Source organism: Protomyctophum bolini (genome assembly GCF_963924005.1).
Source record: "Protomyctophum bolini genome assembly, chromosome: 16".
Taxonomy (NCBI): Eukaryota; Metazoa; Chordata; class Actinopteri; order Myctophiformes; family Myctophidae; genus Protomyctophum; species Protomyctophum bolini.
Window position 1 is genome coordinate 32988154 of NC_137877.1, and position 23568 is coordinate 33011721.

Below are 23568 nucleotides of genomic sequence, written 5' to 3' on the forward strand. Positions count from 1 at the left end.
CGAGACTTCAGTCAACAAGGTTAATGCTAGTTATTCAATACCGCCATCTAGTGGAAGAAGGTTTGTATTGAGTGAAATGCGTCATGCCTGTTCCAGGTGGACGGAAGGCTGCTGAAGTCATCTGAAAATTTGATGTTGCGTTCACTGTACACACAGGCAGATTAAACGATGCAGTCTACCATTCATTACCAATGGAAGCCAGCGACATGACGTTGCAAAGACGGAACGATGCATGTAGCTGCAGCCTGCTCCAAATCAATGCATAACGCATCGTTTCATCTGCCCGTGCGAACGCACCAACCATGCCCATGACTGTGAAGTAAATGCGTTTATGGACCACATACATAGCCTACTGCATGCCATGAAACCTGCCTGTAAATAAATGCATCAAATTATCGCAAATATAGGTATCCGACGACATTTTAGATACCCAGGTATGAGGAGCATTGAGGACGTTTCTGTAATCTCTCGTTCTGAAAGTATGGGACGTTACCGTTCTACTGTATGTTTGTGTTTGCCCAGCAGCGGATCACATGACCCATATTAGAAGCTGTGTGTGTGTGTGGCTAGCGACACTGCTTGTTAGCTAGCAGCAGCTATAGTTAGGTTAGCAGGTACGAGTCTTTAAAGTTCAACGAGCGACCTACCGTTAATTTAGGGAAAACAAACGCCAATTTGCGGCGACTGTCAAACATAATTAGATTATTTACTGGATTTGTGATTGAATTCTTGAGAGACACGGTAGTTGAACTGCACACACCAAGCCAGGTACGACACCTTTCTGGTAAGCAGCCTCTTGCTAATATAGGCTACTAACATTAGCTTGGTGTATTTCTATTTGTGTTAATTTGACATAAGGCTATAGCGGAAACTTACAGGCAACTGATGGTGCAGTTAGTTGTGTATTTTGGTATATTATTTGTATTTCAACTCAAATCACGGGACTCCCGATCATATGAAATATTCGCTATTTGATTGAAAAAGAGATGTCACGAACGCTATAATTTTAGGACGACGGGAGGCCAATAGGTCTCTAAGTTTAATGAAAGTTTTGAAACACCTTGCCTCGTTTCTTTATTACAGCTGATTGAACGTTACATACAATGTACCGACCAATATGAACCAGCGGCGCATGTGACCAAGGCCCAGTTTTTACAGCACATGACCCGGACGGAGTGGAGGGGGAGACTGAAACCAGGCACGGGTGAGTCACACAGCTTGGTCGGTCAACAGTCAGTGTTTATCCTCTTATGGTTTATCCTCTCCTGATGATGGTAGTTGACTAGTTGGTACTCATGCTCCGTCCTTATTCAATATTACTAGAGATTACTGCACAGTCTCTCAATATTACTACTACTACCGCACAATACAATGTTAGTGTTGCTTCAATGGTCATCAGCACATAATACATAAATGTTCCATCTTCCTATCAGGTCATCACTACAGAGTTTAGTGGACGTCATCGATCATGGCAACAAAGACATCCTTGCTGAAAGTAATTCTCCTGGGTGATGGTGGTGTCGGGAAGAGCTCACTCATGAACCGCTATGTCACCAACAAGTTTGACACACACCTTTTCCACACAATCGGTGTGGAGTTCCTCAATAAAGACCTGGAAGTGGATGGCCACATGGTCACCCTACAAATCTGGGACACAGCTGGCCAAGAGCGCTTCCGCAGCCTGAGGACTCCCTTCTACCGTGGCTCCGACTGCTGCTTGCTCACCTTCAGTGTTGATGACAACCAGAGCTTTCTCAACTTGGTCAACTGGAAGAAGGAGTTCATCTATTATGCAGATGTCAAGGAGCCAGAGACGTTCCCGTTTGTGGTACTGGGGAACAAGCTGGACGTGACAGAGAGGCAGGTGACTGCTGAGGACGCTCGGCAGTGGTGTCAGGAGAACGGCAACCACCCATATTATGAGACCAGCGCCAAGGATGCCACAAATGTGGCAGTTGCATTTGAGGAAGCAGTGAGGAGGGTGTTGGCAATGGAGGAGAGGACGGACCACCTCATCCCTACAGACACGGTCAACCTACACAGAAAGCCTCGCACCACTGGCACCTGCTGTTCATAACATCCAGGGGTGGACATTCATGCCAAGCTGTTCTTATGCGTGTGAGAAGGCTCTAGGCCTAACTGCTAATGCTAAAAAAATCTTATTTAATCTAATTATGCTACTGGTTTTATGGTTTGTTGTACTTTCAGATTTGTCATGCTAGTTTTTGAAATTGTCTACTGGAGTAGGAGACAAGAAAAGGAAAACACTAGTAATCAACCCAAATACCGGTACAGTACAGAAATGTCTACTTTAATCTGCTGCAGTTTGGAGGTCAGGGTTGTGAAATAGTTTCTGATTAAAGAATCACATTGTCACCCTGAACTCAAGATTTCACAAGGGAGTACATGAACTGTAAGAATTTGCCATTATACAAGATGCCATTGCCAACCAACGCCATGTTTGCCAAGTTTCACTTCATTTATCACATTGTAAGATGTTCCTTTTCTTTATTTTAAAAAGGCGTTTTATACGGTCTGATTTATTACGATCAATGTAGACCTGCAGTGCAAGTGTCCGATTTTTTTTGTAGACTTCCATTCATGGTCTGTGTAATGAATCCATATTTATAACCTAAGTGCACAACTGAGAATAATTTATAATCAAATGACTTTCTGAGATCTATCTATAAAGTAGTTGAGTTACTACTTTATGTAACAGAGATGAAGGGTTTCCATGATTATTGCACCTTTTGTTTTAGCCTTAAATGGGTTATGGTTTTGTGCTGGAAGCACTGAGGGATAAGATCCCATCAATAAGCATTAAAGCAAATATAACATGCATGTTTGTGTAATTACATTTTTGAAAACTTTTGTATTTTGTTTTTACCTCACTTTTAATGATGAATTAAACATTAGACAGTACAGGCATATTTTAAGTCACACAATGCTGATAAGATTGAGTGAAGTTTGATTTTATGTTTATGCTAATATCTGAATTTCTGAAACACTTGATACTAATAACTCTCCATATTTAGTATTTGTAAAACATTCATTTAGATTCATGTGTGTCCACCTAGGCTTCAATTGTAATCAATGTATTTGTTATGTAAAAACAAATAAAAACCCAATGATTCTCAACACAACCTGCATAATCTAGACCTTGAATCAGTGTGCATTTTGACAGCAAATTCTGATTTTGTCTTTTGAACACACCATTTAGTTTTAGTCCTAATATCAAAATCAAATAGTTGCAATCAAATATTCAGCAATGAAGATCTCACAAGAAACAGATTATAAAGATGTGTTCGGCTAGTATCAGGCAAAGCTGATTGGATCATTCTGGATTTTCTACAACCTAGGAAGTCTTACATTGAGTAAAAAAGCAATGATGACACGCCTCACATTGCTGACATAATGTACAGTACACAACAAACATAGAATTGAGTGTAAATCGGTTATTGTGATCAACTCAGGAGATGCTTCTTGCCCAGAAACTGGACTTTTCTATCAAATGCTGTTGAACGTATTGGAGCATTGATTTCGTAGAATGGATTCATGGCAAACTGGGGGGAAAAGGAGATTTTTTACATAATGAATATACACTTGAATCTCACCCAAACTCATCATGTTTGGAAAATATATTTTGGCAACAAAGAGGGTCAACTTACCTTTATGTATAAATCATAGACATCATTAAAGAAGTTTTTGATTCCATCTTCTTGTCGTACATCATGCAGCATAATAAGTCTCATATGTAGAACATATAGTTAAGGGAAAAAATGCCACAACGTCCAGATCCATGAGACTGACTTCCATAAAATAAGAAATATTGCTTGTACATCTACTGCACACATGCTTGCAAACATCCACCCTAAGTAGCTAGCCTCTATTACTGAAAAGTGCTGTGAGTTAAAGGTCTATAGATAGTAATCACTGCTAATGGTCAAGCAAAGTGCTGTACACGATCAGATAACAAAAAAAAACACAGCTCTTTTATGAACAAAAAATATTTTGCAGGTCAACAGGAGAACCCTTTTATATTCCTTCCATATTATAGTGATTCAGTTCCTATTTTGCATGCTCATTTTGTTTTTGTTTATGCCTGGCTTCTGGATGAAATTGTTTAGGTTGACCTGAAAATGACATTTTCTGTAAGCCCTGTTAATGAATACACACACACACACACACACACACACACACACACACACACACACACACACACACACACATATATATATATCACTAATGAACAGCATCACAAGCAACTCAATGTTACTAACCTAACCTGTGCATTCCATAAAAGACAGCAAATGGAATATTGAAAGGATATGTCCAGCAGTGACAAAGGCAGAAACAAACCACTCGTTGAACTTGTCCACAGTTTTCAAGTACATGTTGTTGGATAACCACATGTTTTCATCCACCAAATCCAGGGCTGCATGTGCTATGAACTGGTTCAGGTGACGATGGTCATCCTGTTAACAAATAAAAGGACAAGACAATGACATTTCGGACCAATTTGCCTGAGCTCTACTACATAGTTAAAATGCAACATACCTTTGATTCAGCCTTTCCCGGTGGCAAGAACTCCATTTCAAAGACAGGGTTGTCATGATGTCCAACCATCACAAAGTAAAAACTTCCAGACATTTTCCTTCCAGAAAGGAGTCGCTGCCCTGAAATTAATTCCAAGAAAAGACCCAACTGTGTAAGGTTTCAACCAAGCTGATGGCCTATCGTCATACAAAAACGAACCATAACATTGCAGAACGATTATATCAATGCGATCTATAAGGAAATTGAACACAACCAACTCTAGTCATATTTAATTTACATGAAACAGACATTTGTTTACCTGTCAATTGTGTCAAATTCCTTTCCGTGGAGTGGAGTGAAGGAAGTCGCAAGGAGATGACGACGTCGTTGTTATAGCACGTGACGTAGGCGTAGCCAGAGTCAGAGTCTTTAGAGTACAGAGCGCAAAACGCGTTTAGTAATTAAATAATACAAATTTAAGAATAAGTTGTCACCAGTTTTTGTTTACAATTTACTTGCTATCCCAGTAAAAAGAGCAGGAATGTGGGAAACTGGGGGAAATTAATCTATGACGTCACAAGAGTGCGCCTGCGCGGAAGTGAGAAATGAGAATGTGTCAGTTGGATTTGAAAACAGAAAGGACGCTGCTGGTTGCTATGCTGGAGAGAGTAGACTCAAACAAACTGTCTAATTTCTATTACGGGGTATGTTTTGTGGCATACTAATGGAGTAGTGCCCATGTAAGTCGGGAAAGCCTCTTAATTTATGATGAAACCAGAAACCCTAATTGTTGTCTACAGTTGTTTTTGGACTACTTCTATCAACACAGAATAGAACTTGACTATCATGTCTGCTGCCAAGGAAGAAGCTTTATCCCCAGATGAGCTGCGGAAAAGACTTTACCAAACATTAAAGAATAGAGGAGTGCTTGATACACTAAAAGTAAGTAAGCTATGGTGGAAAATACTGCTGTTGTACATGTACATAACATACATCTTAGCCACCAACCTATTTCAATCACCTCCTTATCCTTTGTTCCAATTTTAGACACAGCTTCGTAATCAGCTGATCCAGGAGTTAAAGCATCCGCTTGTGAGTAGAGAAGACACAGTTCCCAGACTAGTGTCTTTGAAATCAGACTGTCTGGTGGTCTCCGCCTGTAACAGTCTTGTGGCTGATCATCTACGAACATCTGGGTATGAGTACACCCTGTCTGTATTCTACCCTGAAAGTGGCCTTAGCAAGGACAAGGTGAGCAGACTGAGCACAAAAGTCAAATTTATTACACAGTTGTCTAATAATGGAGTATATTTAGACTCCCAGGATTCAGTTAATAGTAATATACCCATATAATGAAGTTATGACTAAGAACTGGAACCTTCAAATGAAAACGCCAAACTCTTTTGCTTGGAAGGTTTTCACAACAGCCGATCTTCTTCAGCTTATGAAAATAAGTCAAGAATCATCACTCTACAGATCGCTGGTAATTGGTAATACAATAATTCAGAATATGTTTTTGAAATACGTATTGATAATTACAGTTATTTTTTTTTAATTGTTTTCACAGACTTCAAACAAACAAAGAGATAGAAAAGGTATGCTACAACTAGTATTGTTTCTTCTTTATTTATAAGTATACAGCGTGTGTGTGTGTGTGTGTGTGTGTGTGTGTGTGTGTGTGTGTATATAACACTGTATATATATATATTTATTTTTTAAGGCTACAAGGCACAGAATCCTGATCTCTACAATATTCCCCCTATCCTCCAGGTTTTCTGATACACGTTCTAACAGAACTAATAGAATATTATACCCATGGGGTGTGCCGTGATGCTGACACGCAGACCACCACCTCACCAACTTCCAGAGGGTCTCTTGGTATGATAAAACACTTCCACTTGAGTCTTCCCGCCTATCATGCGTATGCATATTGTGACCTACAATGTCTTTTAAATGTATTTGAATGTTGGCCGTGTAACGTAAGATGCAGTGCATAATGGCATTTGTCTGTTCACAGTGGAGAAGATGAAAATGATTGACCAGGAATACGACAGTCTGCCTTCCAGGGGAGACAGATGGATCTCATATGAATCTAAACTTGCTGCATATAGAAAAGATATTGAAGCGCAGATGCATGCAGAAATAAAAACAAAGGTATATCTATTTAAAAACTGCAATTACATAACCTTGCTTGAGTTATTTATGATTTGTTTTGCATTGTCTCTGGTTCGTTCTCAAGATGCAACACTTCAAAGATGTTGAAATAGCCAAGGTGAAGATGGAAGAAAAATCTCAATCGCAAAAAGAATTTGAAAAGCTGAGACGAGACACGGAGCGGACGTATGAGAGGAAAGCAGAGGCATTGATCAAAAGGGAGAAAAATGCCATTGAGCGGTTACAAAAACAACAAGAGGTAGAATTTTATACCAAGAAACGACTATTCATCAAAAACCTATAATAGATCACAGTGTAACATCACAATTCCACTTGTTATGACTGTTGGATTTCTCTCTGTCACAGATTGAAGAAAAGGGCATGTATATGCAGAGACAAGAGGTATTGAAAGAAATTGACACGGTGCGAAATAGAGAAAATGAGCTGAAACTGAGGATGGAAGCTTTTGAAAAGTAAGGGTCATTTCATACCTTTGACTATACTAAACAAAAGACTAATGCGTTCCACGTTAACTAACCTATAGTAGGAAGTAGAGTGTGTTACTCACATTGTATGTGTATGATGACAGGACATGCCAAATTCACGAGGAGAAGATTAAGACCACGGAAGAATTACTTCGTAGGAGAGCACTGGCTGTGAAGACTTTGGAGGACACCTACGACCAAAATCTAAAGAATGATCTTTCGAGGTATTTTAATTTAAGAATATTATCATTTGTCACTGTCATGCAGCTCCCATCGAGACTGTTCTCATACTAACCAGAAGATGTCACTGTGGAGTTGGGCCATGGGGTGTAAAATTATTGTTCAAGACTTCTTACGGTATTAACACATTTTAATTAAGATTACATTTATCTACCTAAGGAGCAGGTGTTGGGTTCAACAGGTGTAGTGCTGATGCGGTACTTTACGAATACAAGATCCAGTGATGATACTTCACAAATGTTTTAGTCCCTAAAGCAGCTTTGTTTATTGCTTTTGGAACGATGTCATGTCATCATTGTTCTTTGATTGCTCATGATTAGATTAATCACTTATTCAGTTAAGCAAACCTACAGTTATGTTTATAGCTCATAGCAGGCTGATGGTAACAATCAGCTTCCACTTTGAATTTTATTTGGCCAAGCAATAAGGTGTCCTTACACCTACAATGCTATACAAGTTGGATACATGGATTATTGTAGTAATTTAGCTCAGTTAAAAAAGCAATTGCAAAACTATTGTAATGTGGCTGAGGTGGTTCACTAAACTGTTTACAATGATGCTGTGATATGTACAAGACCAAGAATTTAACATATTACCTCTTAATTTCATAAACAGTATATAGCAATTTGGTGGTCATAGTCAAAAAGGTAAACACAATTGAACAGCAAAAACACATGGCTTTATACTGTAGACTGTAGAGCCACCTTGGTCTATAGGTTAATGCAGTGATACTCAAACTCAGGCCTGCAGGCCACTTCTGGCCTCCGGCACAATTTTGACTGGCCCGCCAATCGTTCGAAAAACATGCACTCGTTCAATGAGTGGAACCATGGAGCGGAATGTCAAGTTGGCTCAGACTCACCATGCCTGACCCCAAAATAGACGGATGCTTTCGCTTTCATTTTACCAGGTATCAGCGTGAGTTGGATGAGGGATTTGCCAAGAGGACACAAAAGCTCATTGAAAATGAGGCTATAAACAATGGTATGTGTGTGTGTATTTTCTTTTTCTTTTCTTTTTTCTTTTTCTCCTACAGTATATATAGCTTTTGTCCCCACACGTCTCAATATTTTCCATTGACAATGAAAGGAGAAATTAGGTCAAATGTCTGCCAAATATGACGTAAATTTGTGCCAACACAAACATTAAATGGCATTGACAATGAATGGAAAATGTACGTCATATGTAGACGAGCAAATCGGCTAACCAATCACATAAATTCAGTTCAATGAAAGGCAGAAATTAGGTCAAATGTACGCCAAATGTGACGTAAAGTTGTGGCAACACAAACATTAAATGCCATTGACAATGAAGGGAAAATTTACGTCATGTAGACGTTAGCAAATCGGCTAACCAATCACTTAAATTCAGTTGTTCATGAGATGATGTATAATGATAAGAGTGCCCCTCACTTCACACAGGTGTGAAGTTGTGTGATTTCTTTATTTTTATTAATCTAAATAAGAACTTCTTACCACTCAGTTATGGTGTCAGTGTCATATTTAAATGATGTTTCTGTCTCAGTGGAAACTGCTCAAATACAAAAGGAGTCGGCAGCAGTTAATGCCAAAATAGAGGAGCACAACAAAGCCTGTTCGGAGCTGCGAAGGCTGCAGGTAAATATAACATACACATTCTGATAGTCTCATGGGGAAATGTTTATTTATTTAGTATTGGGTAATTCTATAAGAATTATATAATGCACTTAAACTATCTAGGTGAATACATCTGGAATCCATACTTTAAGGTCTTTGTGTTGGTTCTCCTTAGATTGAGCTGGACACATCACAGCAGCAGGCTTCTCTTCTTAGTCAGCAGAAGGAGCTTCTGAGAGATAGACTGGAGACCATGAAGGACTACCCCAGCCTGAAGAGAGAGAAGGTAGAATTGCAGGGGCAGCTGCGACTGTTGAAGAAGCAACTGGAAGAGGAACAGGAGGAGAATCGGCTCCTCCGTGCAGGTGAGGAGCGACCACTCATCCCAAGCACCTCCATGGAGACGCATACATTAATAACATTATATTGCTATCACCCTCCACATTCAGATGTCATCCAAAGCTAATGTTATGCGGTATTAATAATCCCCTACTGTGTGATAATACTTTCAATAATGTTTTAAAGTTACTTAATTGAACAACATAACCAAGTTCACCCTTTGAGTTTTCTCATAGTCTATTAAGTCTAATGAAGTCTACTTCCTTTGCTGCTTTCAGTGGGTGGGTGCGTGAGACAATGTGAACTATCTGGAGAATGTACTGTAGTGTGAAGATCTCAAGTTTTTGTCCCATTGGTGGTGGAACATTTTTCGATGTGCCCCACCTGTCAAAAGAGGGGCCTCCATGCTCTCTGTAGCTTTGCAAACACCTACTGTATCTGAAGATAAATGGTGGAAGAATTGGGGTTAGGAATGGCTTGGAAGAGAGAAAGAGGCACAGTAAGGAGGAACAGCAGGCTCTATTCCAGGCAGAGTACAAATGTTTTAACTCGCTCCCTTGCTCCATCACTGAAGCACACCATCTTCTCCCTGTAAAATGACAGATCATGGGGATCAGTGGGTCTCTTTTCTGTAATAACAGCGTGCATTTGCTCTCATCTCAAGTAAACACAACAATTCTGCCAGTTAAATACACAGTGATGATTCACTTAGTCAAGCCTTTCTCACTTTTGGAGTTTCACGTTATCCCTCACAGATTTGGGCAAGCCGTCTGTCGAGCAGCTGGCGTTACACACCGAGCACCGGAGGCTGCAGAATGCTCGGTTGCTGGACAAGGAGGAGTTTGACAACCAGAGACAGGTGCTGCAAGCACAGCTCCAGAGTGAGGTCAGTGACACCAGCCTTATTACAGAGTGTGGTACGGTCCACTTTCCCAAATAGCGCCATCTTGTCCTGGAGAGAACTGCTTGTTTAATTGCAACGTGGCCTTGCATCTGTATTGCCAGAGAGCAAAACTGTGTTCAGAGTTGTAGTGTTTATGGGGGGGTGTAATGTCTTGCCTTGTGTCTTATGTAGGTAGAACGTTGTGCCCAGTTGAAGGCCCAGCTCATTGAGTGTGAGGAGAGGGCCCAGTGGATGAATACACATGCACAGGAAATTAAAATGCAGCTTTCCCAGACTCAACAAGGTACCGAGTGTGCATGCATGCTCTACATTTTTCCCAACATAGTTCATAGTCACCTTGAACCCTGCTGGTTCCTCTACTGTATATAATTGTGTGTATTTCCCTACACAATAATCATCTTCATCTTTTTATGAACTGGCTTCCTCTCCTCTATATATTCTTCATATTAAAATGAATACATAATGCACAACATCTATCAAACAATGAGAGGAAGTCTTGACATGTTCAGCTTTTGTCCCCTCACGTCTCATATTTGCCATTGACAATGAAAGAAGAAATTTGGTCATATGTGCCTCAAATATGACGTAAATGTGTGGCAACACAAACATTAAATGCCATTGACAATGAAGGGAAAATTTATGTCATATGTAGACGAGCAAATCGGCTAACCATTCACATAAATTCAGTTGTTCATGAGATGATGTATGATGATGTATAATAATAAGAGCGCCCCTCACTTCACACGGGTGTGTTTTTTCTTATTCTTGCTTCCATGGTGGTTGGTCGTTTTGTATTAGACCTCATAGTATCTTTTTCTTCTTCTTTCCATTTCCTTTTCTCCTTCTTTCTCCATCTTTGGTGTGTCGTCTCATCATGTGATGACTGCAGCTCTTGAGCGTGAAGTGCTGTGTAACCCAAAGCCCTCTCTTGTGGACCGTTCTATACTGGAGCTTAGTGCAGACAAATTGCTTCCCCCTGACATCTATGTGGACAGGGCTCTGCTGAAGGGCAGGGTGGGTCGTGATGATGATGGTGTGTGTGAAGCAATAGGTGGGCCCATGAGATGGCACCGGAGCCACCCTGCCCGGACTCACTCTCCGGACTCTGACTCGGAGTGGCTGGCTGGAACCAAATTCCGGATTCGTGAGTTGGAGAGGGAATCGGATAACCTGGAGCAGGTGTATAGGAATTATCAGCAGAGGGCACTGCATTCCATGAGACCCCACTCCCCACAGCAAGCGCATCCCATGCCGTTCTCCCATCGCACCCGCCCTCGCTCGCCCCAGAAACCTCAGGTCTCTCAAAGGCCACTCTCTCCCCAACACCTGCCCATTGTAACCTCCTGCCCAGCCCCCCAGCAGAAAGCAACCTTCTCGGCAGAGCAGGCCCAGCATCAGATCTCAGGTGTGCCATCGTCTGCCGAGCCCTGCTGGTCCAGAGCAGACGAATGCCCTCGTGAGGACAACTCCTCTCCTTCCCGCCGCCTGTCCTCCACCCCACGCTCGCTGTCCAGTAAGCAGCTTCAAACGACACTCATGGAAGGTACTGCAGAAGCGTTTTTTATTTTATCCTGTCACTGTCAAATAATTCAAAGTGATATCCCATTTTAAACTGTGGGGAATATAACTGTAAAAATGTTTCACTTCGTCAGCACCCTTACTGGTATCCCTCTCTGAATTTGACACAGTAAAACCCATATCCTGACACTTCAGGTGTTTGAATCTTGTTTATATTATAGGAGCGGTGCATATTAAACAAAATTGCCTTTTTGCCCTCATTAGTTGCTGTTTCTCCGGTGCCATTCCCCGACTTGTCACCCAAGAGACACCCCTCTCCTCCCCCCCGTGGGGGGGTGGTATCCCCAGGGGACTCCTCTGCTGACCTCAGCCCACCTCGCAGCCCCCAGCTCAAGAGCACAGCACGAGACCAGTGCAGGTAACACCTGGCATGCATGGCTTTAATGAGGACAGGACCGTATTGGTAATTACTGAGGGACAGACTATGCTAATGCCTTATCTGTTCGTCATTGTCCGTTTCAGCCCAGAACAGGTTCAGCGTGTCTTCTCCAGCACAGAGTCCTCGCCACAGCCTGAGAAGATAAGCCTTCAAGATCTCACAGAGACCCTCCCAGGTAGCCCACATTGCCTCTGAATAAACATTAAGCATAGAATACACAGCTGCATGGCGTTATGAGAAGACAGGATGAATGGATAAACATCAGGCTGAGCCTGTTATATACGTTGTGACTGAAGGTGCTCTGCAGTCTCTCCTTGTATAGCACAATTAAGTAGCACCACAGATGGTTGTATTTTTGTTAGGATTTGGAGTGTAGATTATGATTATCTCGATCCTGCTGTGCACCGCCTGCAGGTTTCCTGTTCTGTCTGAATCTATGAAGCTGTGATCACAGTCTGGGATGATCAGAATGAGCCTAGGGGTGATATGAAGACCTTCTCTATATTTTATCATTAGCTAAATGAATGAGCTCGGCATCCGATGAAATAAAGATAAAATTTCTATGTACAGTAGGCTTGTCCAACTGTCGGACCATGGGTCTGTGAAGGGGTCCAAACAGGATGACAACCCATACATCCATTATACCTGGACACTTTACAGAACATTTAGAAATGCTGTTAATTTCCATGATTTCCCTCAGGATTATACTAATAGAAATTCCCAAATCTGTAATGGGTTTTCTTTAGGAATGTGTGACTGGCCTCCAAAGTGTCCTCTCAGTGGCCCCTGCACAATGGTGGAGATGAAGGGCAGCTGATTATGTATTCTGTGCTGGTCCTCTTGGCCAAGCTGCATTATGGTGGAGCATAAAAGATCTCATTGTGTTTGTCTCCCTCCAGAGCCCAGCCGCATTCCAGAGCCGCTCCTGGACACGGCCATCTCTCTCTCAGAGGATGGCCCCGCTGTCGCCCCTCTGCAGGCTCCACGGGACCTCCCAGACACCCAGATCCACACGCAGACACACAGAGGAGGTGAGTCACTTAAGTTCTCTTTAGTTGACCCTTCACAACAAGCACGGCTGTCTTTCACCTTCCATTTATCAATTCCCCGATAGACATATACATCCATACCACTGTCTCTCATGCATTGCATCTACTACTGTCTCATGCAATACATCCATACACACAGTGACACCAGTCTCTCATGGAATACATTCACACCAGTCTCATGCTGGCAGGTGTAGAATATATTACAGCTCAGAGAACCCACACACTGCTATAATTGAACTAAACTGTAGTTGCTGTGTGTTGTGGAAGGCCAACAACGTCCAGGTGAACCTTCTGCCCCCGAAGATAAGGAAGATGAAGAGCTGAGGTGGGAGAGGGAGAGACGAGAACGGCAGGCTCGTCGGCAAAGGGAGCTAGAGGAGGCTAAGGAGTGGGAACTAAGAGAACTAGAGAGACTGGAGAAAGAGACGGTAATGATCAAAACACAGAATTACCCCAGAATATCTGCCTCTTATCTATGTAGATTGAGCATTAACACCATGTGCATCTGACCAGGCTTTTGAAGAAGTGGTGCAGTGTGGACTGGGAGGGGAAGAGGAAGCAAAAGAGAGAGGAGGCCGTGAAGAGGAGGAGGAGGAGGAGGAGGAGGAGGAGGAGACCGGCGGGCAGAAGTCCTCAGAGGGAAATCCTCTGGAGAAGTACATGAAGCTGGTCCTGGAGGCCAGAGAGAAGCAGCGTGCACAGGTGAGTCATTTACGCCTGCACTTAAACTTGGGGCTTTGACCTGCATCCTCTGTATATTAAAAGTGTGTGTGTTTGTGTGTGTGTGTGTGTGTGTGTGTGTGTGTGTGCGTGCGTGTGTGTCAGAGCCCCGGACAAGAGGCACCACCACAACACACCAGCCCAGATTTGAAGAGTTTGTCTGAGGAGAAAGATGACAGGTAACAAAATAATTTTGACTTTGTATGGTGAGAAAACAGACCGCTTGTTTTGCTGCCGGGTACACTTGAGAATACCCTCTGTGTGATCTGCCATTTGTAGCACATTGATAGTGATGTACTGTATATTGATTTCAGTACATGAAAGTACATTTCATAATTATTGCTTAAGATAGATCTTCTCTTTTTTTAATAAGGTCATGTCATTTTGTGTGTGACCTAACCTTTGGCTGCAAAATAACTTTTCTCTCCCTTCCAGATATAAAGCCCAGTAATAAAGCGTTATACTGACAGGGTTATCAGCTTGTTTTGCAAAGTGTGTCTTTGTCCTGGAGCCCTTGGCATTCTGTATTGTAGCTTGTATTAATGTCCGGTGGCTTGTTGATTGAGCGATGATAATTATTTCCCACATTCATATTAGCATATGTAGGCTTCGACTAATCTAATGTCCTGTTTCCCCAGCATTGCAGTCTACTCGCAAGAAGCTGTGGATGATGACTTCTGGTGAACTGCTTCTACTCAAGATGCATAATGAGCTGAACACAATGAGTTGACTTGACGTACTGTATATATTTTGTTATAAGTTGACAGTGTTTGTAAGTGTTTTATTAGTTTATATCAAATAGTTTTTACCAATACATTCTAGTGACGTTGTTCACAGGAACGAACACACACACACACACACACAAACGACAAACCTCTGTGCAGTTTGTGACTAGAGAATGCATTGGTGAATATGTACAGTACCACCGTGACAGATCAGCTCCAGGATGAAACCTGTAGCATGATGTCACCACACAAACTCTGTGAATGAAATTACAGCTGTCAGATTTGTCATGTTACCCGGCTAAGAAATAACAGCTTTATAAGATCTAGGAATGAAGATTGACAGTCAATTTCCATATTTATATTCATATTTACACAGAGCAGTTTAGCAATGAAGATTTCTGACTTAAAGGGCACTTTCACAGGATGCAGGTCTGCTGACATTGACTGTAGCAGTTGAACTTGAATTGATTTTGTTTTGGTGTGTGTGTGTGTGTGTGTGTGTGTGTGTGTGTGTGTGTGTGTGTGTGTGTGTGTGTGTGTGTGTGTGTGTGTGTGTGTGTGCGTGTGTGCGCGCGCGCGTGTCACTCTGAGACAGCTGAGACTGTCTGATACGGCTCCGAGTCCTCCCAGGAATTGCAAACGTGTCACCAACATTTTTAACTCAACCTGTGTGAGTGAATGACAAATAAACCAATTTGAATAGATACTAACTTTTTGGCTCATGGGGGGGGGGGGGGGGGGTCGCCTGAGGCACTGCATACTGTTCAAACTGTTTCTTGGGGGCCCCAGGCCTGAATCACTGCATGGATTGAAATTTTCTGTTTTAATAATGCAACCATTTCCATAATTTGCACTCCAGAGACAATTTATTCACACTGTCATCTCCCTTCCAAAGATTTACTGTAGCCTGCCCTACATAACATTTAGCTGACAACTATCATTGGTGGTTTGTTCTCCTACAAAACCGTACTTTTGAAATTTAAAATGGGTCGAAAACATTTATTTTTTATTTATTGCATCCTTGTATGATAGTCCATACAAGGATGTCATCTCCTGTTTAGTTACATCATTAATTATGCCATTGATTGATTAATTGAATATGTTATTAACAGTGCAGAAAAAAGTACAGGAAGTACAGTACAAAGTACAGTTCAATACAAGCAAGGTCTGCTAGAGGATTAAAGTGTCCATGAAATGTCCATATTATGTCCACATGTCTCTTAGGATATGCATACAGTGTAACTGGGACAGCTACAGATGCTGTCCTCATACTAACCAGAAGATGTCACTGTGGTGTTGGTGGTCAATGGAGGACCATGGTGTAAGATTGTGTAGCAAGCTTTTTGGATCTGGCAGCGTCGGGTTAGTAAGATTGCTGTTCAAGTCCTCTTAACATATATAATGAATTATACATTTATCCTGAGTTAACTGGTTTAGTGCTGATGTAGCCTCGGAAACACAGACGTTTTTATTTCCAGGGAGAAAGAAGTGCTGATGCAGTGTGATGAGATCATAGACTGTAGAAGAGATCCAAATTATGATACTTCAAGAATGTTATGGTCCCTAACAGCCAGTCTTTGATGTACAGTAGGTGTCACTCAGTCTCCAATGATTCGCTTACCATCAACACACAAAGCCATGAAACTCAATACTAAAACTATTAATTCATAACTTAATGTGTCACATATTGCAATATGGCCATGAAGTACAATTATAAAGACATGTCAACATGTGAACTATTCATCAGATGAGACAGCATTTGAAAGCTTGTCTCAAGCCATTAAGTAGTTAAGTAGTCTTTAACTTACCATCGCTTTTTTCAATTCCTCAAGTTTTATGAACAGAATCAAATGTTTTATGGCCATGATTGACCAGGAGCCTGGTTGGCTTGGTGATGATGCAGTTATACAAAAATCACGTATATTTATTCTATTTTTGAAAGTTAACACAAATCAACACAAATGCAATTTCAGCCTTTTAGTTTTTTCAATTCCTGTGGTCGAGTGAAGTCAACTTCCTTTGATGCCTTCAGTGGGTATATGTGCTGACTGAGACAGTCTAAACTATCTAGACTGGAGATGCACAGTAGTGTGAACTTAAATCTTGTTCTCTATCCAACTGCTACTGGCTCAGCAGTTGACTCTTTTTAGACGTGACCCGCCTGTCAATGAGACAGCTCCATGCTGTTTGTAGCTTTGCAAACAGCTAGCTCTCTGAAGAGAAAACGGGGGTTTGGGGTTAAGAATAGCATGGCAGAGAGAAAGGAGCACAGTAAGGAGGACCGAGAGCTCTCTATACCCCTGGCAGAGTACCAATGTTTTTAACTCGCTCTCACTGAGGCGTACAATCTTCTTCCTGTTAAGGAAGATCATTGGGCCTCTTTTCTGTAATAATAACTCTGTGCCATTTGCTCTGATCTCGACACAACACATGCTGCCAGACAGTGTCAGTCAAATGCATGCAGCCAGAAATTATGTTTTACAGAATAGGCTACTTGCAATAGAAGTAGAGTATTATTTGAACATAGTAGGCTACCATGAGATTCTGTCTCACTCTCATATTGTCCCTCTCAGATTTGGGCAAGCTGTCTGTATAGCAGCTGGTGTTAGAGATCCAAAGGCTGCAGAATGCTGGTTGCTGGACGAGGAGGAGTTTGACATCCAGGGACAGGTGCTGCAAGCGCAGCTCCAGAGTGAGGTCAGTGACACCCATAGAGTGTGGGAAACAATATGGTGCACTATTCTCTGCAAAGCAAAGCTTATTTTCCACCAGGCCTGAATGTGTCTGTCTGTCTGTCTGTCTGTCTGTTGGACACAGCTGGACCAATCTGCGTGAAACTTTGCACGCATTACCCCAGTAAGCCAAGGAAGAACCTTTACCACGTCCACAAATAACTCCTGGTGGAGTTTTGCGCTCCAAGGAGCACACTTTTCTAGTTTATTAAGCTCACAACGCGCTGCATGTGTACGCAACACTTGGAGCTTATAGATCCACGGCTTGCCAAGCCGTGTATATCCACGGATATCCCAAGCCATACATTTTATATAGAATAGGCTAACTTACAGATGGTCAGTGAGTTTTGACCTGCTGCTGATAGTGGTTAAACTTTTACGTTTTGAGACACATCACACATGGGAGGAGGAGGAATCACAGCCAGGTAATTCATAATAATAATAATAACTGTGCCAAAACGCAGTTTTGTATGTGCATTGAGTCACTGGAACACTGTAGTCCGACCCCAAACCCTAACCCCACGTTTTGGTGGTTAGACCCCCCCATCCCCCCCTCCCCTAGGGTGGTGGAGGGGACGGGGGGACGGATTTTGTGTTGCGCCACTGCAGTGTGGGTCGTCCCCGCTCATGATGATGAATCAGATGATGCTGGTGATGGTGTGTCCAGCAGCAGGTGTTCCCCTGCAAGGCCACAGGAGCTTGGAGTGACTCTTTGGACTCTGACTGGAGGCCGGTGTACAGGAACTACCAGCAGAGGGCAGTGTGCTCCATGAGACCCACAGCAAGTGCATCCCATACTACCATTCTCCCATCACGTCCTCCAGAAACCTCCGGTTTCTCCATGGCCGCTACTACCCAACACCTGCACACTGTAACCTCCTGCCCAGCCCCCCACCCCCAGCAGAAAGCAACCTTCTCAGCAGAGCAGCAGATCTGAGGTAGCCTACCGTATGCCATCATCTGCCGACAGAAGCCAGGGAGGACAGCTCCTCTCCCCTCGCAGCAGTGCCTGTCATCCACCCCGCACTCGCTTTCCACTAAGCAGCTTCAAAGGGAACTCATAGAAAGCACTGCAGTGGTTTTATTTTATCCTGTTAAATCACTCAAAGCGAATAGATATGACAGATCCACTTTAAAACTGTAAATGTGTTTAACTCTGTCAACGCCCCTATACTGGTGCCTGTCTGTCTCTATATTTAATACAGCTTAAGAACACATTTGACACAGTTAACCCATGTCCTATCACGTCAGGTGTTTGAATCCTGTTCATATTCTAGAAACAAAATTCCCCACCCCCCATTTCTCAGTGCCATTCCCTGACTTGTTGCCTAAGATACATCCTCTCCAGTCTCCACCCCGCAGCTAAAGACCAGCGCAGGTACCACCTGACCTGGCATGACATGACTGGCATGGTTTTAATGAGGACAGGACAGTATTAGTAATTATACTCTATAGTAAATACCCTTGCCGGCTTGCCTGTGCCTCGTTGTCCAGCACAGGTTCAGTCCTCACCACAGCCTGAGAAGATAAGCCTCTCAACAGAGGCCCTGCCAGGTAGCCCACACTGCTGTTGGATTATAGCAGGCTACTGTACAGTAGTAGGCTATGCCCATTCTTGAGTTGTCCATAGGCTACTATTTGAACTACAGCACCTCACATTGTTGTGTTCTCAAAAAGATTGCATTTTGTTTTCTCTCATTGCTGATATTTTAAGAACAGTTCTACGAATTCCCTCACATTTTATTCAAATTGTAAAACATTCAGAATTGTGACTGAAGGTGCTTAATTTGCAGTCCCTCCGTATAAAGGACTACTAATAAGTACTAGTAGCACCAGTGATAATTAATTGTGTTTTGTTGGATGTGGTACAGAGATGATGATAAAGATCTCCATCCTGCTGTGCACCGCCTACGGGTTTCCTGTTGTGTCTGAATCCATAGTCTGGGATGATCAGACTGAGTCTGCATGGGGATGATATATGAAAACCTATTCTATATTTTAGCCCAATGAATGAGAGCTACAGTAGGCACCCAGGGAACCTAGCAAAGCCCTGGACAAAACAAAACAAACAAACAAACAAACACACAAACTTGCCTGGACACTTAATTTCCCTGAATTCCCTCAGTTCAGAATTAATTATTAACTATCAATCTGGAATGGTGGTTTTGGATTTCAACACGGCTGTTTTTTTGTTTGTTTTTTAGTTTTTTTAATGAATGTGTGACTGGCCTCCAAAGTGTCCTCTCAGTGGCCCCTGCACAATGGTGGAGATGAAGGGCAGCTGATTATGTATTCTGTGCTGGTCCTCTTGGCCAAGCTGCATTATGGTGGAGCATAAAAGATCTCATTGTGTTTGTCTCCCTCCAGAGCCCAGCCGCATTCCAGAGCCGCTCCTGGACACGGCCATCCCTCTCTCAGAGGAGCCCCCCGATGGCCCCGCTGTCGCCCCTCTGCAGGCTCCACGGGACCTCCCAGACACCCAGATCCACATGGAGGAGGTGAGTCACTTAAGTTCTCTTTAGTTGACCCTTCAAAAGCACGGCCATCAGTTTCCTCGATGTACTGTACATATTATACATGAACACCACAGTAGCTCATGCAATACGGCCATGAATGCAATACATACTCACCACAGTCTCATGCAATATGCCAATACATGCCAGTCTCATCTATTACATTTGGGAGAATTCCACGCCCACATATTTGTGTCCATGGAGTGCACATCTTTGTGCGTCAGTTCAGTTGACCAAGTCAGACAGCGTGACGTATGTGGAGTATGCGGAAGTGCCGTTGCTTTGTCGCCGTGATACGTCACTGTATTGACCTCTGCGTCTTCAACCCAGCGTTGTGGGGTCTGCGACTACTGGCCAATCACAGCGCGGCTTTCCTACACCCAGCTTTTGCAGTTCTCACTTGACACACTTGGATTATCTCTCTCTTATTCACGGATAAAAAACAACAACACGGAACAACACGGAAACAACACGGTCAGTGGCCAAAGACAATATTTCTCTCTGCCTTCTTTCAAAATGTACGGTTTGTGTGTCTCTCACTCGGACACACAATATTCACGGAGAAACGGCAACACAGACTGCTTGGCGTTAGACGTGAGTGCGCCGCCACAGAATCTTTCCTCCATCTTGGATCTGTCCTCGTCTCCCCAAATTAGTGCAACTGGCTGCTTAATGCTGACCGCCAGGGGCACTGTTGTGCAGTTGCAATCGAGGAAAGATCCAAGATGGCGGAAAGATTCCGAGACAGATTAAAGACAGGATTAAAACACATTTATTGAAAACTACGGGCCTGCGGGTTTCAAAGGCTAGGCCAAAGGCTAGGCTAGCAGATAAACCGGACAGGTGGGGCATCTGGGTAAGCACTTTAGATTTTGCATTTGTACCATGGGGCGAGTTCGCTTAGACTCTCGTAGATTGAAAATGTCAGAATTGATAAATACATCTACGACTACGAGAGTCTAAATCTTAGGCTAACACCACATCTAGACACTGTGTTAGAATGGCTGTAGCCAATGGCCATGGATTGCATCTAATGTCTATCCAAAATGTCTGACGTGTTTTATGCACAATTGATTCTTCATTGTTAAGTAAGGTGTTTCATGTTGAGCTGGGAAATTAAATGAGGACATGACACGAATGTCAAATCAGAGAGGTCTCTGATTTGACATTCGTATCATGTCCAAAATGTTCTGCGTTCCCCTATTCGAAACTGGCGACCACACACCAGAATACTGCCAACAACACTGTAAAACAAATTGTAATTTTGACTATATAAAAGAAGGATGTGTAATGTTTCTTCAAACTTCACTAGCAAATACTGTGTGTGTGTGTGTGTGTGCGTGTGCGTGTGCGCGCGTGTGTGTGTGTGTGTGTGTGTGTGTGTGTGTGTGTGTGTGTGTGTGTGTGTGTGTGTGTGTGTGTGTGTGTGTGCGTGTGCGTGTGTGCAGGTTGAGGGTCTGCATGATGAAAATTGGTTAATGAAAACATGCATATCATGTTCCTAACTGTTTATAATTTAATACATAGCCTGATAGTATCTAGATGTAGAGTGAAAAGGTTCCCAAATCAGGATTTGAGCCAGCCGTGAGTTCATGAAACAGTGATTCATCTCCTGCACCACATTAAAGCATACTGTGACAATTAAATACTTAGGATTTAGAGAACTAGGAAATCACAACACATGTTGTTAGCTTTAGATTTAGATAGATCTACTAGTGCAATAAATACCATGGACTTTACCACCGTGATTCACACTTAGTCAGTTCTTATGCACACTCTTCAGTTAAAGATTAAAGCCAGATACAAATAACTTGGAAGACATTGTTGGAAGCAAGAATCAATTTGTACACAATCTATTATTCAGGGCTTATCAAATCAATTTCACAACTACATTCCAGTGGTTTTGTTTAGTAGCTTAGATATGACATCCACATTTGGTCCACAGGTCAAAGTCTATATTTTCTCTATTAATTAATGATGATACACACGTAGACAGATTTAGCCATCATCTCTACTATATGAAAAACAACAACATAACATTACAGAGTGGCATTCATATTTTATTTGCCTTTTTCATAAAAATGGTTGACAGACTGGTGGGGGGGGGGACATCATCATACAGAGTGTTCCAGTCAGACACTACATCGTTGTCCTGGTGATTGATAGGTAGCCTTGATTCTATTGTTTTTGGTTCATTACACAGGAAACAGCATGAGGCAATATGTTATCTACAAACTAGTCTCGTGTAGCCAGACAACTATTCCACAATCTCCGAATGCTATATAGAAGAATTTGAAAACTGCGAGAGGCAACAGTCTGGCAATGCAAGACTATGTCCACACATACAGTACATAGCATTGCTGCATTGGTGTACATGCATCTGTCATGTTGCTGCTGTGTTCCTGTGATTGGCTATTTTAGGTTAACAACACGATGTGCAAATTAAAGTATAAATCACATTATACCTTTGACTAGTCTGCTACTCTGCTTATCACAGGCTTGCTACTGAATAGCTCAATATTTTCTTACAAAACCCACAGTAAAGTCCTTAAACACTGAGTTTACAAATGTTGGTTACAATTGTAAGGGTCCACATCTGTACACTCTGGGAGTCTGAGTTACAATGGACAAAGTAATACTGAGCATTTGCCGTGCGTTGGCCAAAAAAAGGATCACAATGGTCTACCTTAAATTAATTCACAAAGAATTGACACTCAGAAAACATGGGTATACTATGACTATAACAACATAGAAGATGCATACTTTTAACTTGGTAAAACATAAACTACAGAACATCTATAATTAATTATGCTAAAGACATACACTACAGTAGATTAATTTGTATTTGGTTAGGGGAAAAAGGAAAAGAGAGAAAACAGGCAAACACTGCCTACTATTTAAGTAAGTATAAATGATGGTACATCATTTATATCACTGGAGAAAGGTTTTCTTCATCAAATATAGAAAAAAAAAACAAGATATCCCTGTAATTCTCCTATCTAACAGAATCAAAGATTACATAATTATGTCAGTATTATAACAATTGCACATCAAAAACACATGCAATACCAAAGTTTAAAAAAAGTGGTATTTATCTCCAATAATAACAAAAGAATATATATAACTGTATATATCACACTACAATTCCTGATTTGTACCACCTCAAATTTATATCTAAACAGTTTTGCAGGTCTTCCAGATGTGGACTTAATATTCAACGTGACTAAATAGTAAATACAAACAGTCTCTAAACATTTGCCATGGTAAAAACAAGTACATTTTCAACTTTGTTACATAACCCCATTTATATGCAATTGCCACAAATGGGAATTTAGAACAATCAGAAGAATAGAACAATTAGCAAGCATTCTATGCAGCTATTTCACTTGCATATTCTAGGGGTACTTTAAACTTTAAAGCACCATACAGCCTGATTTATAGTTTCTCGTACAACGGTGACCCTTGCGGCAAATAGACGAGTTCTACAAGTTCACAATGCAGCATGTTATGAGCTTGTAGATTGACTATCTTCGGCACAGGACACTGTCGTACAACTATGTAGGCTATAAATTAGGCATAATATTTCAATGTACCAGACGAGTGGTTGCAACATGGTTAT

General features: G+C 42.0%; 3 protein-coding genes across 4 annotated transcripts; 2 read left to right on the forward strand and 1 right to left on the reverse strand.

The window, feature by feature from the left end:
* The first annotated feature begins 526 nt into the window (after nucleotides 1-526).
* Nucleotides 527-3143, forward strand: rab9a (RAB9A, member RAS oncogene family). Its single transcript, XM_080786412.1, has 3 exons — nucleotides 527-784; nucleotides 1084-1204; nucleotides 1434-3143. Exon 3 carries the CDS (start codon nucleotides 1469-1471, stop codon nucleotides 2075-2077), a length of 609 nt encoding a protein of 202 aa, XP_080642538.1. The 5' UTR covers nucleotides 527-784; nucleotides 1084-1204; nucleotides 1434-1468; the 3' UTR covers nucleotides 2078-3143.
* On the reverse strand, nucleotides 2869-4912 carry trappc2 (trafficking protein particle complex subunit 2). The gene is made up of 5 exons (XM_080786413.1): nucleotides 4856-4912; nucleotides 4558-4676; nucleotides 4327-4475; nucleotides 3669-3750; nucleotides 2869-3563 (listed from the first exon to the last, which is right to left on the reverse strand). Exons 2-5 carry the CDS (start codon nucleotides 4648-4650, stop codon nucleotides 3465-3467), a joined length of 423 nt encoding a protein of 140 aa, XP_080642539.1. The 5' UTR covers nucleotides 4651-4676; nucleotides 4856-4912; the 3' UTR covers nucleotides 2869-3464.
* A 287-nt stretch (nucleotides 4913-5199) lies between these two features.
* ofd1 (OFD1 centriole and centriolar satellite protein) lies at nucleotides 5200-15306 on the forward strand. 2 transcript variants are annotated; one of them, XM_080785151.1, is made up of 22 exons: nucleotides 5200-5478; nucleotides 5584-5787; nucleotides 5951-6019; nucleotides 6104-6131; nucleotides 6307-6414; nucleotides 6554-6690; nucleotides 6776-6949; nucleotides 7057-7163; nucleotides 7280-7399; nucleotides 8326-8399; nucleotides 8940-9031; nucleotides 9186-9375; nucleotides 10105-10235; nucleotides 10425-10536; nucleotides 11143-11796; nucleotides 12036-12189; nucleotides 12294-12385; nucleotides 13110-13241; nucleotides 13527-13687; nucleotides 13773-13961; nucleotides 14085-14158; nucleotides 14618-15306. In XM_080785151.1, the coding sequence occupies exons 1-22, from the start codon at nucleotides 5383-5385 to the stop codon at nucleotides 14661-14663; spliced, it is 3144 nt and encodes a 1047-aa protein (XP_080641277.1). In that variant the 5' UTR covers nucleotides 5200-5382; the 3' UTR covers nucleotides 14664-15306. The 2 variants fall into 2 exon arrangements, with proteins under 2 accessions (XP_080641277.1, XP_080641278.1); XM_080785152.1 differs by having other exon boundaries at nucleotides 11299-11796.
* Nucleotides 15307-23568: the final 8262 nt, after the last annotated feature.

Bases quoted from the DNA above. Each gene is read 5' to 3' on its own strand.
- rab9a (XM_080786412.1), top strand. From the start codon at position 1,469: ATGGCAACAAAGACATCCTTGCTGAAAGTAATTCTCCTGGGTGATGGT.
- trappc2 (XM_080786413.1), bottom strand. From the start codon at position 4,650: ATGTCTGGAAGTTTTTACTTTGTGATGGTTGGACATCATGACAACCCT. The intron at 4,476-4,557 runs GTATGTTGCATT...ATTTGTTAACAG, and splicing joins CGGGAAAGGCTGAATCAAAG to GATGACCATCGTCACCTGAA. The intron at 3,751-4,326 runs CCTTTCAATATT...TGTTCTACATAT, and splicing joins TTTGTCACTGCTGGACATAT to GAGACTTATTATGCTGCATG.
- ofd1 (XM_080785151.1), top strand. From the start codon at position 5,383: ATGTCTGCTGCCAAGGAAGAAGCTTTATCCCCAGATGAGCTGCGGAAA. The intron at 6,691-6,775 runs GTATATCTATTT...TTCGTTCTCAAG, and splicing joins ATGCAGAAATAAAAACAAAG to ATGCAACACTTCAAAGATGT. The intron at 7,400-8,325 runs GTATTTTAATTT...TCATTTTACCAG, and splicing joins CTAAAGAATGATCTTTCGAG to GTATCAGCGTGAGTTGGATG.